The 19,837-nt window shown below is 44.5% G+C and overlaps 2 protein-coding genes and 1 pseudogene across 2 annotated transcripts; all 3 read left to right on the forward strand.

The window, feature by feature from the left end:
• Positions 1-6,024: 6,024 nt before the first annotated feature.
• Positions 6,025-6,934, forward strand: LOC119287974 (NADH-ubiquinone oxidoreductase chain 3-like). The gene has a single exon (XM_037567589.1). The coding sequence runs from the start codon at positions 6,528-6,530 to the stop codon at positions 6,882-6,884; it is 357 nt and encodes a 118-aa protein (XP_037423486.1). The 5' UTR covers positions 6,025-6,527; the 3' UTR covers positions 6,885-6,934.
• LOC119287973 (ribosomal protein S12, mitochondrial) lies at positions 6,914-7,337 on the forward strand. Its single transcript, XM_037567588.1, has one exon. It carries the CDS (start codon positions 6,929-6,931, stop codon positions 7,304-7,306), a length of 378 nt encoding a protein of 125 aa, XP_037423485.1. The 5' UTR covers positions 6,914-6,928; the 3' UTR covers positions 7,307-7,337.
• Positions 7,338-8,565: 1,228 nt separating this feature from the next.
• LOC119287975 lies at positions 8,566-9,320 on the forward strand (annotated as a pseudogene).
• The last annotated feature ends 10,517 nt before the right edge of the window (positions 9,321-19,837 follow it).

A 19,837-nucleotide genomic window follows, 5' to 3' on the forward strand; every position in this document is an offset into this window, starting at 1 on the left:
AGTGGAATAAGCTACAAGGCATAACACTATGAGCTTTTCTTTAGATAACCTTAATCACACCAGCTTTTCCTCATGGGAGGGTAAAGGAAATCGGAATGTATGAAATCTATCCCAATAAGAAATGCGGAAGGTTGTCAACTAGAAACCTGTTATCACTCTCTTCTTCCGATCGTCCCATCAGTTTCTTGTAAGCCTGCTTCCTCCGATGATCGGTTGCGGCTAACTTCTCTCTCTTCATCTCTCTGAGTTCGCTTCTTGGTAGTAGTTACCCCTGTCAGAACCTTTGTCTACTCTTTCGTATAAATACGCTGATCTGCCAGCCAGCCGAAAGTAGAGAACCACATTGTATGATCTGGGGCAACTCTCTGTTATAGCAGCGATTTCTTATTCATTCAGGGCGCCCGTTCATGTGTTTTTAAAGAAAGGATACCTTGTGATTCCAGATTTCAATAGAGATTCGATTCCTCACATCTAAGGGAAGACAGACACAAATGCACAGACACATTATCCGGGGGTGTCACCGTTTGCATCGTATCAGTATCATAAGAAAAGATTGATTGTTGTGAGTGATTTTACTACCCTTCCAGACTTAGCAGGTAATGAAGCTGCTGACGAGGGAGGAAATGTCCGTTGAAAATAAAGCGAACCAGTGGGGCTTAAAAGTCACTCCTTGAATAGTTTTTCAGACCGTTAAGTTGTCAATCTTTCCAATGATGAGGCTCCAAAGTTTATTACATTTCCTGGTCTGCCGAGGACAACACTAGATTGATTGCTTACCGACTTTCATTCAGATACCAACCCATCTTTTTATCAAAAGCATGGAAACTATCTAATCGAAGATAGAATTCACGCCCGTGAAAAGTAAGCAATTTCATCATTTTCCTTCGCAACACAGCTCACTCAATTGTAGAGATACCGAACAGTTTGAGTGATCGATCGACCTTGTCGCACGATGAGCCCATTCTCTCTCTTCCATCCCGCCTTCTGAACCGAACCCTGGAGAAAGACTTCTTGAACAGAACAGAGCTGCAATTCTAGAAACTTCCTTTTTCCATTGATCTGGGCGTTGCTATTAAAAGTGGGTCTACCCGCCCCGGCGTGACTCACACTTGACCAACCACTTCTATCTAAGAAAATACTTAGGTAGGGCCAATCTCCCTTCGGGGTTTACGCGTCCTAGTCCGAACCATTGGATCGATCAGAAGAAGAAAGGCAAAGGAATTGAAAGGTAGAGTAAGAAGCATCGCCCAGCAGAGTGATTGAGGGAGTCTTCCCCAGCCCAATGGTCTTCTTTTTGTTTTTCACTCTCCTATTTTGATTTTGGAAGAGTTCTACTACTGTTTCAGTAGTTCTAAGACCCTTCCTTCCCTTTTCAAGTGCTTGCTATCCCTCTCGCTCTACCCGTCCAGAGGGAGCCCTAGTTTCAGCATAATAGCCTCGTTTTGAAGCGCTCGCTTCATATGGACGTACGTCGAACAAAGGAATCTTATCGGCATACCCACCTGCTGGGCGTGGTTCACTTGACCGACCAACCGACCCAATAGTAGGAGTAGGCGGCTGGCTTCTTATGTGAAGAGAACGGATGGAGAAACAGATGCGCGAAAGAACTAGTCCCTTGGAAAGCTTCTTTTTCCTAACCCAACCTAAGCATAATGAGCTGGTTATTTGAGTATCGAAGCTGTCGAGTGTTCCATTCTTTCGTATGTAGACCCCAGCGAAGAAGGAGAATCAGAAATGGAACTAGTCGAACACGCATAAGATACCGGTTTTAGGCATAACCCCGGGTTAAGTAAAGTAGTAAAGGAGCCCAATCTAGCTAAAGAGGGGCTTCTCCGCCACCATAACCAACTAGCTACGTAGATGAATTATCCTTGCGTTCAGCTATCAAACCCATCCACTAGAGCTTGAACCCATGCTTGCTCAAACCATCTGTTTTCTCTTCTAACGAGCATGGCTTCCCTGTCACCTACACTAGAGACGTCTCAACAGTTTAGTTTATTCATAAGCCTAGTACACAAGGAGGGTTTTAGCACGCACTAGCTATACTGTAGTATGATCTGGTATCAGCTGCTGTCTCTCCTTGCTATTATAGTGTAGTATAGGTCGCCTCAAACTCAAACAAAAACGGGTGCACAGTTCTACTGCGTCTTATCGAATAGTGCTTTTGAGTCAAAGTGCAATCACCATTTCATGTACACCATCTTTGTCAATATCTGCAATTACCTGTAGAAAGAATGTGAAAAACAACTCAAGGTCATTTACAGAACGAACAGCAAAATATAAGCAAAAGGATACAAAAGGTTCACTTACTGGGGTGGACAAGATGTGAGCATAGATGATCACGTAATCTTCCGCTTTCTCATGTTCTTGTTCTGTCCAGTCCTCATCTCCCCACATGGATTCATCAACATAGTCATCATAATCATAATTGTACTCATCAGGCTGTTCTTCTGCATCCCGAAACAAATCAAATGATGTATCAGCGTCATCCTCTAGAGGCTCGCTATTTTCAACAGTGGCTGCTCCTGAACGAGCTGCTCATGCTCAGGCGGCAGCTCGTTAAGATCAAAGTCGTGGTTGTTCATCATGGAGACCTGGACCCCTGCAGGTGCCGTTTTCCCCGCTGCCAGGCTCCCACCAGAGAGAGATCCCATTTCCGTTTTTCTAGAGCAAGCTGGAAGCGTAGACCCATACCTTGTACTCTCATTCTTTCGTTTTAGCTAGCCATAATGGTATGTGCTTTGAAAGGTAGTTCTTTTTACTAGAAAGTACTTACAGAGGGCACTGAGGCGCAGCCTCGAGCTAGGCGAGATTCTCTATTGTTGCTTCTTATTAGCCAGATCCCGCACCAGGTTTTCCAGGCGGAACAGTTCCGGGATCTTATGAATCTGCGACCAGACGTGAATCTGGTTCAGAACCACAGATCGTGGGTTAGCCATCCCGTCGTAAGGCTTCTTTACACGCCATGGTTGCGGAACAGCCACGGCCCTTCTTCCATGAGCTTCTGCCAGTCGCCAAGGCAGAAAACTGGAACAACAAACAGGTTGTCCTCCACCGCTCGGAACGTCACACCTTGTGCCATGTTCCAAGCGAACTGCATCGTTGAGAAAAAGGATTGGCTACTGAAGGGATGCGGCGTGGCCACTTTCGCAAGGGCCATCCACCGACCCTTCTACTATCGGTTTTTAGTATTGGCTACTACTATACTAGCTACTCACCTATCGGTCTAATGAGCATACTTGGAGAAAGGAGAACTTCCCGCCTATAATGTTGGGTTGGCAACCTACCCATTCGTTGAAGTACTTCCTTCATACGGCCCAAAGAAAGGCGGCTAAGCCGTCTTAGTTCGTGAACAATGACCCAGGTGCATAAACAGGTGCATAAAAAGGAAATCAAGTTTGGGAAATGGTACCTGGCTAGTATTTATGCCGAAATCTAGTGACATTATTTACTATTACTATAGTCAAGAAGTAAAGAGTAAAGGCTTTGGCCATTGGCAACGCTTACCTAACTTCTCACTTAAATGTTTACTCGCGTTACTGGTATTCAATAAAAGAAGGAAACCATGGTACCTACCTCCCTCCCATACTTGGTAATCTAAGAACCCTTCAGGGGGGGAGCAAGAGATCTTCCATACCAACATTTTGTTCGCCACCCCTGCTTCCTCCTCCACTTGAGCTTGTGCAGCAAATCTACTTTATGCTTAGGCCAGGTCCTGCAAGTAAAGAGAAGTAAATATTGGAAACATGGGTATCTAGTTTATTTTATTCAACGGCTGAGTAATTGAAATTCCTTGCTTCTTCAAGCAGGAGATCCCGAGTACCGGGTGTCGTCAGACTCCCATTCTATTACCTTTGTGCCAAGAGCACGTTAAGCTGCCTGGGCTGTTCCGCTACCGGCGTGTAAAGAAGCTCCGTCTAACGGCTAAACCAATGAATTTCTCTCCTTAAAGGAATCTACTTCCCTGACTGTCAACTACTCGCTTCTTCACCGGTATCACACCCGCGCCAGACTGAACAGCAGAGTTAGAACCCAACCAAATACGATTCTTGTATTATCTTATCGAAATTCGGATCCATTTGGCTCCAAAGGAGCAAGCGCGGGAGTTCTAATAGGACTTTGAGACTCGAAAAATCCTGCGGGCTGCTGAGAACAGAGAGAAGTAGTTGCAGAGAGGTTTGATAGGGTTAGGCAGATGCCCCATTATTCGTAAACAAGAAGAAATCCAGATTAGTTTGATGGAGCTGTGGCTTAGCACAAGCATGGTGTCAATGTGGTTCCTCTCGACTAAACACTTAAACAATTGGATCCAGTAGGGTTCAATAGAGGTATGGTATCGGCAACCTTTTAGGGAGCTGTATTCTTTGGAATAAGATAGCTGCCCAGAGCTTGCGACGTACCTACCCCCTGGGCGTAGATAGAATTAGGTAAGATAAAAATCGATTGGAAAGTCCTAAATTAGACCAATTCAATTCCGTCTGCTAGAATAAGAAAAAAGTGCTTCCGAATTTCTCTCATCCTTTATAATGAGAATTTCTCTTTGTTCAGTAATAACTTAATCTTGCAATAAAACACTCTTGCTTGGAAGGTATGGTAAAGGTAAACTGTTTCTATTTTTTGATCTAAAAAAGAGAGTGCTAAAGGAGTCATTCAGAAGTGAGTGAAGGGGCAAAGCTCATTTCTTTCATTCAGGAATGGACACTGGACCAGAATGAAATGTGGGAATATCGGGATTGGCAGATTTTTTATATTGAAATAAAAAAAAACTCAACACGACTAGTGAATTCAAATTAGAGTCACTTGCGGATTTCTTCAAATTGTTGTAGTGTAGTATTGTGGTTTTTCAGTAAAGACCCCGACCTATAAATATTCACAGCCCGGCTCATACGGGCGGACAATATTCACCCAGAGCCCCGTTGCGACCGCAATGCTGTTCTTGAAGGACCTTACCTTAGAGCAAAAAAAAGGGCATAGAACTTAGGAAGACTACTGACGTAGGGCGGCGGGTGATCTCAACCTCGAACCAAACAAGCAACGGATTGAGCAACTAGCGCGAAAGCCGTTGCGCGTTAGCGCATCCGTTTTCTTGCTCCATCGTTATTAGTTTCTATTCTCTCCCTGCACGAACCTCGGTCCAATCAATTTGTTTGGAATTGGGGTTAGGACCGGTTAGAACTCCCATTTCCCAATCGGAGGTTTGAGCTGCTATGGCAAGCTTTTTTTCCGAATAGTGGGTATGGGGAACCCACCGTACCAACACGATTGGCTGGTGTTGCTGATACCGGACCCGTTATAACCCCGATTGGAAGGGCAGGCCAGTCTGAGGCTCTGGGGATGCGAAGCCATTGAAAGTGAGTATCCCATATTCTATGACGGAGATAGAGCATTAATTGCAGTTTTCACCCCACCTTAACGACCGAGCGAGGGATGAAATCTTTCGACGACTAGGGAGGCGTCACCCGAGGCCGATTCCAGTGGATCACTATAGAATCTTCTAGAAGCAGGTTCTCTGGGCACTATGGTAGGACGTGGATCGATCATGACGAGAATGGACTTCTCCGTCATGTAATGGTTTAGAAGAGTCACGGTCCTGTTCCCTGCCGGGCTTTTTCCCTTCTCGACTAGACGAAGGAGATATTCATTCCATTCAGGCAGGTGAGGAAGGGCGGCGTCGGCTTGACCCTATCTTCTCTCTTGGTCGGGTCGGAGGCTAAGTTTCTCATTCAGTGGTGAGGTGTTCATAGAAAGCAAGGCCTCGCCCAACGAGTGGCGGATTTGGTTTGGATGGGGTCTCGCTTGGACGCTGGGGAGATCCATAGATCTGGATAGAGTCTTTCTCGCTCAGTAAAGAAGAGTACGCGCGCTACGGCTTACGCAGTGGATCTTCGGGCAACCAACCCGGCACATCCAATTCCGATCAACAACTTGGAGGTATGGCTGAGTGGCTTAAGGCATTGGTTTGCTAAATCGACATACAAGAAGATTGTATCATGGGTTCGAATCGCATTTCCTCCGGCACGGAAGTAGAACGGGCGGGCGAAATTACGTGAGAGAAAGAACCTCAGATTGATGGAGTCCGCCGTCGGACAGAATAGCTGCTTAGTGACTAGGAGCGGAGCGCCCCTTTCTTGTTCTTGGTGGCGTCTATAGCGAAGAAGACCTTCCCGAACGAGGGCCGTCCAGTCCCTGGCCGGCTCTCGGTTCTTGAGCAAGCTCCTCCACTGCAGGTAGGATGCTCATAGATGAAGAAAAGAGACTTTAGGCAAGTGGTTCTGGTAGCTCAGCTGGTTAGAGCAAAACAAGCAACGGATTGAGCAACTAGCGCGAAAGCCGTTGCGCGTTAGCGCATCCGTTTTCTTGCTGGACTGCAAATCCTTTTTTTCTTGTTTCAGTGGGAAGAGCAAGGGGCATTGCCCTGGAAATCCTTCAGTGGTTCGAATCCACATCTGAGCGTCTTTTTTTCGGTATGCCGCTCCGCGAGCAAGGAGCGCCGCGAGGAGAGCGAGAGAACGAAGTGGGCTTTGGTGATGTCGGAATTTGCACCTATTTGTATCTATTTAGTGATCAGTTCGCTAGTTTCTTTGATTCCACTCGGTGTTCCTTTTCCATTTTCTTCCAATAGTTCGACCTATCCAGAAAAATTGTCGGCCTACGAATGTGGTTCTGATCCCTCCGGTGATGCCAGAAGTCGTTTCGATATACGATTTTATCTGGTTCCTATTTTATTTATTATCCCTGATCCGGAAGTCACCTTTTCTTTTCCTTGGGCAGTACCTCCTAACAAGATTGATCTGGTTGGATCTTGGTCCATGATGGCCTTTTTATTGATTTTGACGATTGGATCTCTCTATGAATGGAAAAGGGGTGCTTCGGATCGGGAGTAACCACTTTAGAAAGGGCAATGGGGGGAAGGACATAGGAAAGAGGGATGCCTACAAAAAATCAATTGATTCGTCATGGTAGAGAAGAAAAACGGCGCACGGACCGTACTCGAGCTTCAGATCAATGTCCCCAGAAGCAAGGAGTATGCCTGCGTGTTTCGACGAGAACACCGAAAAAACCTAATTCAGCTCTACGTAAGATAGCAAAAGTACGGTTGAGCAATCGACATGATATATTTGCTCACATTCCAGGCGAAGGTCATAATTCGCAGGAACATTCTATAGTCTTAGTCAGAGGAGGTAGAGTGAAAGATTCGCCAGGTGTGAAATCCCATCGTATTCGAGGAGTCAAGGATTTGCTGGGAATTCCGGATCGTAGAAAGGGAAGATCTAAATATGGTGCAGAAAGACCTAAATCGAAATGAATGGAAGATGCCTCTGGAACTTTTGGGTTCTTTTTTGGGGGCGATATGGAAGCAGCTAGCTCCCTTTCCCTTATTACGTTACCATTTCTCTCCGCTATTCTTCGCAAATTTCATTGAGAGGAATCAGCAAAGAAAAGAAATCTTCTCCGGGTGACAGGGCCGCCCCGGCAGCGTGGCTTCTCTGCCGAGCAGGAAGCCACAAAAAGCATTGTGCTCTTGTAACTGATCTTTTAGTAGGCTAAGTTGCCGAATTCTGAAATCACTACAGGCACAGTGCAGGAAATTGTGGTCCTCAAAACAATGTGTCCCCATGATCATTTTACATCACGATATCTTTTTCTTCCTCATTCTTATTTTGGTTTTCGTATCACGGATGTTGGTTCGCGCTTTATGGCATTTCAACGAGCAAACTAATCCAATCCCACAAAGGATTGTTCATGGAACTACTATCGAAATTATTCGGACCATATTTCCAAGTGTCATTCTTTTGTTCATTGCTATACCATCGTTTGGTCTTGCGTTGACAGTACTAATAATGGCATTTGTTGTCTTATTCGGAGTTCAAGGAATAGCCTTTCATCTTGGGAATGAGAATGTCGCGGATCTCAATGTTCTCGTCATGACCAATGCTCCTAACGGGGGTGACTTTCCCATAGACCAACCTCCCGTTGGTGGACTACCAGACCTCCAGCAGGAAATGGCGCACGCCGCCCATCCCGAAGACATAATTGCGGAGTTGACTTCCAAGGTTGAAAGAATATTTCACGAAGTAGGCACTCCTCTTCCTTTAGAGGAAGGTGAATCTGCGCGATCGTTCACTGAAAATCATGTATTGTGGAATAGTGAGGGAGGAGATACTCTTCAACAAATCTTCTCCGATTATACGGAAGCCGGGGACGCAAGCGAATTCGTCGCAATAGCCACCAATCTGGCGAAGCGGTTTCGCCGCGCCGAGCTCGGTGAACCGGATTCTCCCGACCCCGATGCGCCTTTGGAAGAGCAGGAGGCTCATTCCACGGGATCCCCTGAAAGCACAAAAGCAAATGATGGGGCAAACGAGGCAGGCCCGTCTTCTTCGCGGAAGCGTAAAAGGTGGGATGATGATTCGGGGTCCGAAGATGATGATTCGGGGGGCCCCGGGGAATCTCCAGATCTAGTGGAAATCGTTTACGAAGGGGATGCACAAGGGTACAACTGGGAGGGGAATTAGGTTGGCCGCCAACTTCGCCTGCCTTTCTATCTGAGTTCTTCCCTCTTGATGCTTTCGAACGACGCCTAAATTTCACAAAATCCTTTTTTTCTTATTTGAAATCCAAATCGAAATGCCTCAACTTGATAAATTAACTTATTTCTCACAATTCTTCTGGTTATGTCTTCTCCTCTTTACTTTTTATATTCTCTTATTTAATAATAATAATGGAATACTTGGAATTAGTAGAATTCTCAAACTACGGAACCAACTGCTTTCGCACCGGGGGGCGAGATCCGGAGCAAGGACCCTAAGAATCTGGAAGATATCTTGAGAAAAGGTTTTAGCACCGGTCTCTCATATATGTACTCCAGTTTATCCGAAGTATCCCAATGGTGTAAGACCGTCGACTATTTGGGAAAAAGGAGGAAAATCACTCTGATCTCTGATTTCGGAGAAATAAGTGGCTCACGAGGAATGGAGAGACAGATTCTCTATTTGATCTCGAAGTCCTCATATAACACTTCTTCCAGTCGGATCACTTGTTGGAAAAACATAATGCTCACACATGTTCCACACGGGCAAGGAAGCATAATATCATGAAAGCCGTCTGATAATCTTTCTATAGGTTCCCCGAAGAGAATGGAAAAATCACAAAAACACTTTCTATATGTTCTGTTATTTCGAGATTCGAAGAAGCAAGCAAGTTTTTCATATAGCTGTTTCCTGTGTAGTGATCTCTGTTCGTGGAGATCATGAGGCCCCTGATACCCTGTGGTACGGGGGGGGGGTAGAAGAGTGGGCATGTGGGCTTCTATCAAAAGAGGAAAAGATACCGCTATCGCTATGCTCATATCTCCCTTCCCTCCTCCAGGTGAGAAGCTGGTGTTGAGAAATGACATCCAATCTTTTGGTATCGATCATATATTCTAGGTGGATCACTTTTTTTCTTCAACTGAAATGGGCTGATCTAGTGTTTTTAAATGACCTTCCCCGATCAGAGAAGGGCAAGAACTCTCTTGAATAGTGAGGAGCACAACGATTTGTGCTCTGAGCGATACAGCTTCTGTAAAGGAGTACAAGGTGCTGTGCTAATAAAAGGAGAAATGAGATAAGGAGCAGTAAGGAGGATAAAAGAAGTAGAGTTAGGTTCTTGTGTGTAATCGACATGTCTCCCAGGAGAAAACCCTCTATCAACACAACTATCCGAACACCTATAGCTAGCTTGCTTTAGCTCCAACTACTGCTAGCTTTACCTGCAACGCAACTATCTTCCGAAAAACGAGTTGTTCGTTGCCCGACGCGGCTCTGGCTCTGCCTGCCTGGCACTAAAGCATCTATAGATTGAGGATTTGCCTATGTACCATCATCCGTCCTCTAAGTAATATGTATTCTTCCTCTAAGGTTCCCCCTCTAAGGAGGGTTGTGTAGTATTTAGCTTACAAGGATTGACTCGACACCATCGATGCGTAGTCTATCAATCAATTTAATGGGACTTATTTATATGCCTGTTACAAGGGGAATCTGCCTGTTATTCAATCTATCTCTTCAATCTGCTTACTGGTTTCCTTCTTGGCCAATGGAACATCTATTGCTTCCTAATCTGGAACTGAACTAAATAGAAATCTTGGTCAAGTATTGGGAAAAGGAAAGAGGCCCTTTTCTTTTTCAAAACTAAGAAGGAGATGTGCATAGCGTTGTAAAGATCGGCAGAAGAGGAAGGGTGCAGTTAAGTTACAACATCTTCTGTTTCCAAGTCGATAGGCTTCTTTTGATAAAGGAAACTATTCCTCTACTCGCTATACTCAAACCCTTGCCATTTCCTCGATTCCCGTTGAGAAAACAATCGATTGACCATTTTAGGACCTATTCTTCAGAATATAGAGGTATCGAAGATCTAGAAACGATGCGATGACTCCAGTTCGATCCTTTTCCGATGAAATGAATGAATTACCACGCTTTCCGCCGGCTGATAAAGAACTTTTTGATGATCGATTGCTTCACCCATGATCTGATGATCTTGCTATAACATAACGATACTGCATTTCCCCTCTTCCTTGTCTCTACTTAACTTACTTGTTCATTGCTCGACTCGAGGGAGGGGCTCTATATAGCTGTTTTGCCTTCTTTCTTGGACTCTCAGGTGAGCGCTTAGGCCAAGCCACAATTACCAAGGCATGATTGAATCCGCCAAAGAGAAGGGAATAGATGATCTCACTGGAAAAAGTTGCGTAACCCCCCCCCCCCCGTTTTTTTGGCATGATTTCAAGATTTTGACCTGATTTATGAGAAAAGAACTTCGTTTTGCATTAACCCGAAAGAATCTCCTTATAATTGAGTGTGCAGTAAAGGGGGTTGTTACACCAAATCCCTCTGGTGAAGCTCTATCCAACTGCTTGTTAATAGCGGATTGGGTATTGGTCGATCGAAAGCTGTGATACGCAAAATCCTCAGCAGAATGAAATGCGGACTACAATTAAGTTAGTTGAAAAAGAGAGTAAGGAATGGGACCGTCAACAGGAACTCTTGAATTGAGGGTTTTTCACACTACCTATAGAGAGATTGAACCAACACGGTGCCCACGGTAACTCCTCCACCCGTACTGTTTGCTTTCGTGGGGCTTTGCTGCGCTTTGGATCTTATCAGGTGGCAACCACCTTCGGTTCTAGACTCTGGCACTTCCCCTGGCTGTGGCACTTTCACTGCCGCCTACTCCTACTATTGGGTCGGTTGTGGTTGGTGTTTTTATTCAAAAGTGGAGAATAGATTGTTCATTGCGAAGGAAATCAGAAATCTACATACAAGGGTCCAGATGTAAGCTCAAGTTAAGTGGACGGGTCCAAAGATCAGGGAAAAGGGTAGACCGGGACATGGTTGCAAGGGCTATATATCTATATAGTTACAAATGAATGAAAACGCCATGCTTAAAGCCAAAAGAATAAGCTCTTGATACGGATCTCTTTCATCTTGTAAATAAAGTAGTGGCGTCCCTAACTACAGCTTCCTACCATAAGTCAGACATTCAGCTAATACTGAAGAAATCTTCTTCTGGGGACACCTCTCTAAAATAAGAATGATGGCGTTTTTTATCTTATTAGTTTTCTGATCGAGAAATGTGAGAATGTAGTTATTTTTATGAAACCGGATATTCAACATGCTTTCCTCGACCAGATCTATTTACGGGAGTCGTATTTCGAACTGACCCCGGGTCTGATCTAGAAATGGTAAATCCTATTTGATCTTCAAGGTTAAGTACTTCTGCGAGACTATCAGCATCTTATCTGGTTGATAGCACTCAACCCACTGACTATACGTTTTATATGGGAGCCCTAACTCCACCATGCAATTCAACAAGCTGAGGACGGAGAAGTCAACCGGTCTCACATTTTCTTCTTTTCTTTTTAAAGAACCTGCCCCGAAGGAAAGCATATTATAGGGGAAGAGCTAGCTTCATTCGAGCTGGATGGGCTAAAAGCTTTCGTTGAGACAAAGCAGGCAAAAAAAGTTCGAGAACAGGATAACTAACGTTTGGAACCAAGAGATCTCATAGTTCTTCAAGTGAGAAGCTGAGAAGGGATGACACCCATTTGACCTAGAAGACCGATGATCAAGTGTCAAATTCTAAGCCAAGAGATGGCAATGGGACTATAGGAGCACGGTACTAAACCATCATACCATACCGGTGACTTCACCAACCGAAACCAACTCAAATAAGTTCAGGGAGGAAAAGAAGACGGTCATGATAGATTGGTGAATGAGGAAGGAAAAGAAAGCCTAAACTATCCAAGTAAGATAGCGAAAGAGAAAGCTGTCTTTAAAGCCTGTTTTGACCAACCAAGCAAGCTGGAGCACCTTTCACGCTAGCTTCCCATCGCTCGAAGTACACTTCCGGTGCACTTCTCACTGCTCAACCACTTTATCTTTAACCTAACCGCCTTCTAAAACTTCCACGGGAAAGCCAGTAGAGTATGCCTTGGTTTAAGAGAGGAGCTCAGGTCCATCTTGTGCTCACAATACATCTTATTTAGCAGGACCTCTGGGCTCTTTAGAGAAAGGCGAAGTCTCTACTTGTTAACCATGGATGCCTGTTATATTTACTTATAGAGTGAAGAACAAGCCCACTTTCCATATCCCTTTCGTCCGGATGATCGATTGCCTCATTCTTCTTTGAAAATAAGTGCATTTGGCCATTGTGTTTTTCCAACTTTCGTAATAGATCTGGGCATGCATTGTTTTCAATAGATAACCCTAGGCCTTCTTCGTTTCCCCACGGGCATTCACTTCTCTTCAAGCTTGGGATTAGCGAAACATGGATCCGACGCCCATCTCTTTTTCCACTTTGCAAGGCTGAGAGACTTTACCAATTGAGAAAAAAAAGCATGAGCAGGATCAGCAGAGGCAAAATCTAATAAAATGGCTTATTTTCACCTTTCTTTGGCAGGCAACGAATCTCACGGAATGTGGGAATCTTTTACAGATGTGAATTCTCGCTTTAACGCTTCGATAACATACTTATCATCAGGTATCTTCGGGAGCGGGGCTCGCCCTCAACAGATATTGTCTTTGCTTTCTTCAGAGGCCCATTTTCCTGGGCATCAGTGAGTGGAATACTTAACAGTGATTACATTCTTATGTAGATTCCATTGATCGAATGGGACTTGTTTGTTGGCACCGACCTCGATAAGAAGCAAGGGAGTGGTGCCGAAGCGAACGGAGCTGCAGAGCCGTTTGTTTACCAATCCGCCAACTTAAGCTAGGAAAAGTGTAAGAGACCGTGCATCTTCATGTAAATAAAGGTAAATAATCTCAGAAACAGTCAAGAAACCGGGAATTTTTTATTCCATTTCTTAGCCAGGGCAAGCCCTACCGACCTACGACCGGAGAAGATGTTGTGTTGTTCGTATCACTTGCTAGAGATAGAGAAGCTAGAACAGGAACTGCCCGGGAGGGTTCAAAGAATGAGGTCTTCACCTTTGAGCTGGATCTCATCTCATTCTAGCACATACTACGAGCGATTGACTTAAAGAATACAACAAATGGTTGTGGGGTTATCTTTGTACCCTGTGACTACAACCACAAGGTCCGAATCAAGCGAAACGGCTGAGGCGCAAGCCCTTTTCTCGCCACTACTCTGTGTACCCAAAGTCAGCAACCTTTTTGGCACGCTGGCTAGCAAGTTCATTGCTTCAATGACATGAATTCAATCAAGTGGACAAATCCTATCCTGGAAAATATGGGCAATCAGCTGGAAACTCAATAGTCTTACGCGGAAAGCACTCAACCGGCCTTCCTCTTCTGAATTATATGAATGACAGAAATCAGTCCTCACTTGTATTAACTTCATGAGTGAAGAGATAGACAAGGTGGTGAAAAGCATGAAACCAAATACTGCTCCAGGTCCAGATGGCTTCTCTGTTAGCTTTTTAGAGCTTTTTGGCCCCAGTTGAGAGATATACTAATCTAAATGCTTCAGGAGCTGTATCATGGCAGGTTGAACTTGTCCAGACTAAACTATGGTGTCATTTCTCTACTGCCAAATATTAAGGATGCTAATAGTATCCTACAGTATAGACCCATATGTGTTCTAAATGTTATTTTTAAAGCTATTACCAAAGCTCTGACACTAAGATTTACTCCTCTGGCTCGACAAGTAATCAGCTCTCTTCAGACTGGATTTATTCCTGGGAGGTACATTTTGGATGGATGTGTAATTCTTCATGAAGTTTTGCATGAGTTGAAAACCTCTCACTCTGAAGGAATTTTGCTTTAGTTGGACTTTGAAAAAGCTTATGATAGAGTTCAGTGGCCTTTCTTGGCAGAGGTAATGCATAGGAAAAACTTCCCTGACAGGTGGATAGATTGGATTAGACAAGCAGTGGAAGGAGGCAAAGTGTGTGTGAATATGAATGGAGATTGGCGAGAATATTTCTCTACTTTCAGAGGTTTGAGGCAAGGAGATCCTCTTTCTCCTTTGCTTTTTCACCTAGTAGGTGATGCACTATCTGCAATTCTGGATAGAGCTAAGGAAGCAGGTGTGATTAGAGGTTTGGTACCACATCTGATACCAGGGGGGATTAGTCATTTGCAATATGCTTCTGATACTTTGCTTTTTTTGCATAATGACATGGAGTCTATTGCTGGATTCTAATTCCTTCTCTACTGTTTAGAGGAAATGTCTGGCATGAAAGTCAATTACTTGAAGAGTGATATTTTCACAGTAGGGTTGAGTGTAGAGGAGGAGCAGAGGGTAGCTGATATAACTGTGAGATAGGCAAATTTCCAATAAAATATAATATCTGGGATTACCAATCAGCAAAGACAAGATCTCTTCTAATGATTTTTTTTCATTAAAAGGTAGAAAAGAAGTTGGACTCTTGGCAATGCAAACATTTCTCTTATGGAGGAAGAGATATATTGATCAATGCATGTTTATCAAATGTCCCTATGTACCTTCTGGGTTGCTACACTTTGCCTGTCAAAATACAGAAAAAAGTTGATACAATAAGAAATCACTTCTACTGGGAGTAAGAAGAAGAAATTTCACATGGTCAGATGGGAACACCTATGCACCCCTAAAGATTATGGTGGTGTGGGCTTCACTGATATGAGAGTCAGAAACATTTGTTTACTGTCAAAGTGGCTGGAGGAGGTCAATTAACTACTGGAGCTTACACTTCAGATACTACTTATTAAAGGGCACACATTTCAAGACACCTTCAAGCTACTGAAATTGGAAAGCAATGATGTTATACTGGGTTATGATTGGCTATATCGTCACAGTCCAATCAATTTAGATTGGAAGGCCAGAACAATGAGTATTTGTCACAATGGGCAAGAAACCATTATTCTTTCTGACAGCAGCAATACTACTTCTCCAACATTGTTAGACCCTGCTAAGTTTCAGAAGGAAATTGATAAAGGAGCTATGGGCTACTATCTTTATCCCTTATCTTGTGACTCTGCTGATACCGATGATGAAAATACTTTGGAGGAACTTAACTTGGTATAGTGAGCCTAGCAGGCGGTGGGAGTCCAGTACGATTGCTTGCATTTCTCTGGAATTGAACTAGCCCTTGGGAAAGGTAGACGTGAAGGTACCATGATTTCTCACTTTATAGAAGCGTTAGAGCTCGGCTGACACAGTGATCGAAAGCTGCGCAACCAAAACAACTTGAAACCGCCCATGCACCTTTTGATTTTCCTGATATCGTCCCTTCGGGTAGTTGGATATGAGCACATTCAAATTGGAATTCTTCTTCTCCCAGATCCAATAGAAGTTTTGAGGTAAGAGGTACCGTGAGCAGATTTCTTTGTTTGATACCCAGTTTTTGATCTCGCAAGCAAGGAAATCGAAGAATAGCTCAGTATTATTACGTCTCCCTCCGATAATGAGTGGTAGTGAGCTCTGCCCTAGAGAATGAAGACTCCAAGAAGCATCTCAGTCTCGATATTTGCCTTTTCGGGAGACGACTTGTGATAAGAAAGTCAGCCATGTCCTAAAGAAGTAGTGGGAGTGCATGGTTATAAAGGAAGGCGCAAGTGTATTACGGAGCGAAGAAGCTTTAGAGAAAGTTCTACCTCGCGGGTGAAACCATAGATTGGAAGGTGTAGGTCACTCACCCGTGTAAACAAAGCGAAATCATAGAGCATAGCTCGTTTGTAATGCCCCTGTCCGAACTGACCACAGGATTTAGGTCGTCCCGACCAGTAACAAAGGAGAAATTCCCCTGCTTGTTAGGAGTTCCTTTAGTTTGCAGTTGAGTGCAGCCGGATGGTTCTCTCTGTGTATTCCTGAAAAAGTGATTGGAGGTTCGTTGCTCACCTTAAGTCATTATCAACCGAAACTCATAGAGAAAGGGATCCGCAAAACCCCTCGCCATTACCGTATGAGCAGGTTTGAAAGCCTGCAAGTTAAGTTGTTGGCCAACTCTCGGATATTTACTCATCATCTATACGATTACCTCCGAACCTACCGTTCAAACAATTGTGGAAAGGTAATTGATACTATTGCGCCGTCCTCTCAGCGGTCATAATTGAATAAAAGGGATCGTATAGCTTTCCAATCCAGCAACATACATCTATCACCTAGGCATAACTGCCAACATCAGTATGCAGAAAGAATCTGTTTAGAACGGTTTAGAGTCGGAACCAAGGCAAGATATCAAGGATTCCGTATAGTAGAGGAACGAACACACTGGGCTTTCCCTTTCAAATAGACGACCTGGAGACAGATCAACACAGCCAATGCTTCTTTTAGACCTAGAACCCGGACCAGAACATGGAAATGGTTACAAGGCATCGAACGGCACTTGTCCTATCATACCTTCTCTTGTGGCTTTAGACTGTGTATATACTTGACCTTGCCAAGCAGAAGAAGCAGAAGCCCTATTGGAATCCGAGTCAGGGTCATTGTTGTTACAGTTTCCCCTTTTGGTAAAGGTTGGGTTGAAGGGATTGGGATTGGCTTATCGAGATGTGCGTGTATCTCATATCGTTCTAGTGACTCCGCTTTCCTGACCAGGGAACTGCTATCTCAAGGATAGTCAAGTCCCGGATTCGAAAGTCGACATGATACGCTTGATTGGTCTGGCATCGCCGGTTTCGCAGGATCACTTATGCTATTTCGAGAACAGAACCTGGCCCATGGGGAAGAAGTAGTAGCCAATGCCGAAACTACTTGCTTGCTTTTACTTTCCGACGCCAATGCCAACAAGTGCTTTCCTGACTCGAGAATGAGTACATACGCTTTCTCCGATGCTTGCTCTTGTTACGAGCTTCTACCCGACCGATTAGCCCAGAGCACTAATACGCTTTCTTTCCTCGAACAAGTACCTTTCCTTCGAACGAGAATGCCAACTGCTTCCTTCCAACAATCCAATACGAATACGAATGTACGAATGACAGGCCATTCCCCGGAGTAGAGTAGAAATGAATTCATTCACATCTGCTAGAAACCAGAGCCTGAGCTATGAACCGATCTAAGAGCGGACAAGCAAGCCTATTCCTATTGTTTTGGGTGGCAGATTCCATATGTTATTTCTCATTGCGAATACAGATTCTTCTTGTACCGTAGTAGCTCGACTGCTTTCCTGACTTGACTTGATAACTGCTTTCGCTTCCCCAATCCCAGAGCATCCAAGAGATTCGTTTCCACACGCCTGATCCGCAGTTCGATTCGTGCCGGTGCCGGCAAGAGATCTTGTTCCTGTTGGGCAAGGGATTTTCTAGCTAGAAAAGCGGCGGATTCGATTCTTTCTTTGATAGCAGAACGGGATATTCCACTCTTTTAGATGCGCACCGCACTTCATCAGTAGAAAAGCCCGGCGCCTGAAACCCAAGCTCAAAACCACCCTTCCTTTAGTTGGACCGGCATACATATCTTATCTCGTAAGAAACCGGGGAATATTGATTTCGAGTAAGCATCGTATCCTGATCCTGCTATTGATGTAGATTTAGCCACACCTGAGCCCGCAACTGCTGCCTCTGTAATCGAGGAATATCCCGTCCCGGATTTTCCCTCAAGTATTATGGGATATCTATTATTATTGGCAACTTGTTTAGTTCCCGCAGAAAGAGATGCACCATAGTATCCCTCGGGCATGGGCCAACCACCAAGGCCAGGAACTAGAACAACTCGATACTTTCCACCATCCACAACCCTTGATTTCTCATATTTGTGCAACGGCTGTTCTGGCACTATTCTCCGATTTCCACCCATTGTTCACATTCTATATACCTTGCCCCCTCCTCCCAACTTCATCACACCCGCCTTTTTCACATTGTTTTGAAACAAAGGAAACATGCAACTGCCCGTACTTTCCCACTTGTATAGCCCACCACTTAATTAATGCGCGACCTGATGCGGGTCATATTGGATGATCAGCGAACCTAATTAGATTCACCTGTAGCCAATGACCAATACATAATCTCGGAATCCTCACCCAGCTCGGTTGATTAGATCTCCCTTTAATTCATATATGCTACTTCCGGTCCGGGCATAAGTGGAAACCCATTGATCTCGGGATCAGGACTCGAACTTAGAAGCTCTTCCTCTTTTAGCAACCGGATTGCTCCTCGCAATAAATATGGCTCAGGTGTTGGATCAATAGCTCCTGTTTAGGAAGGATGTCATGGGCCCCCAAGCATCCCCTTAAATATGGTGAATGAAGAGAATTGGACCAGTCCTTGAATAGGAATGATGGGTATCCTTGTCATAGGGCTATGTTTCTGTCAGAGTCTAGTGGCACCCTTTAAAGTAGTCTGGCTGGATTGCTGCTGAATAGCTTGATGGGTCAGGGCAGATTGATAGGGAAAGAACCCTCGCCATCTGGAATCACTATCTTCCGTGGATGTTCTCGTTCTCCTTCTCTCATTTCTGTGATCGTATAAGCTAGATAGGCTTCTGTAGTTTCCGGGTTGCTGGGTTCCATTTTTCTTTGCTTGCTGCATATCTCACTCAATCCCTTGCTTTCGAGAATAGCATTTCCCTAGCGCTAGTTGTGGGTCAGAGTTGACAGATCAGAAGTAGAATACTTGACTTCTCTAAGATGCCAGGAGGGAACAGAACAGTCATGCAGAAGAGAGAAGCAGGTGAGGATGGGACCCGGAAATGCATTCGATTTTCTCGAGTGAAGTAGTTGAAAATGTACCACCCTTTACGGGATCTTCTCTGGTGCGCCAACCCTAGAATGTCATATTATGATGGCGCTGGAACTGGATCACTCCACTCCAGAGGCAGGTAAGCTTGCTCCTTGCACTGGAACTGGCTTGCTTCGCCCAGATAGGGCTTCTGTTGGTCTCTCTTTTTAACTATCACTTAAATCCACCTCCTCTTTAGAAAAATGAGAGCTGCTCTTTGGTAGTTTCGGTAGTCCCAAGTAAGATATCGACTCTGGTGTCCAATCAGTTCTGAAGTCTGGCTTGTCATTGGAAAAGGTAGCAAAGAATATCGTATTAAGATGTCGGTAGTACAAAGCAAGCTACTTCGTCTGTTCACTCAATTGGCTCCCTAATCTTGCCTTTCAAAGAAAGGATAATGCGTAGGAGTGAAGCAGTTGACTACTGTGTCTTGAGGAGTTCTGTACCGTACCCTTTGTGTCCGATCGAGTTCTGCGGTCTACGGCTGTATCCGACCAATTATCCAAGGCGCGGTCCACCTCTTTCTATGCTTCAATTTAGTGACGCAAGTAATGGTGGTGTTTGTTGTACTATAGGTACTGGGTTCGTTCTCTCGTTGTCAGTATGTATTGAACTACCGCAATACAGGACTAGTGGGCCCCCCGTCTATCTATTAGCCGTCTATCTATTAGACCTATCTAGAAGTAGAAGTTCGTTGCATTCCC

This window comes from Triticum dicoccoides, chromosome 4A, assembly GCF_002162155.2.
Source record: "Triticum dicoccoides isolate Atlit2015 ecotype Zavitan chromosome 4A, WEW_v2.0, whole genome shotgun sequence".
Lineage (NCBI taxonomy): Eukaryota > Viridiplantae > Streptophyta > Magnoliopsida > Poales > Poaceae > Triticum > Triticum dicoccoides.

What these genes read in the sequence shown, in the direction of transcription:
- LOC119287974 (XM_037567589.1), top strand. Translation starts at nt 6,528, where the DNA reads ATGTCGGAATTTGCACCTATTTGTATCTATTTAGTGATCAGTTCGCTA.
- LOC119287973 (XM_037567588.1), top strand. Translation starts at nt 6,929, where the DNA reads ATGCCTACAAAAAATCAATTGATTCGTCATGGTAGAGAAGAAAAACGG.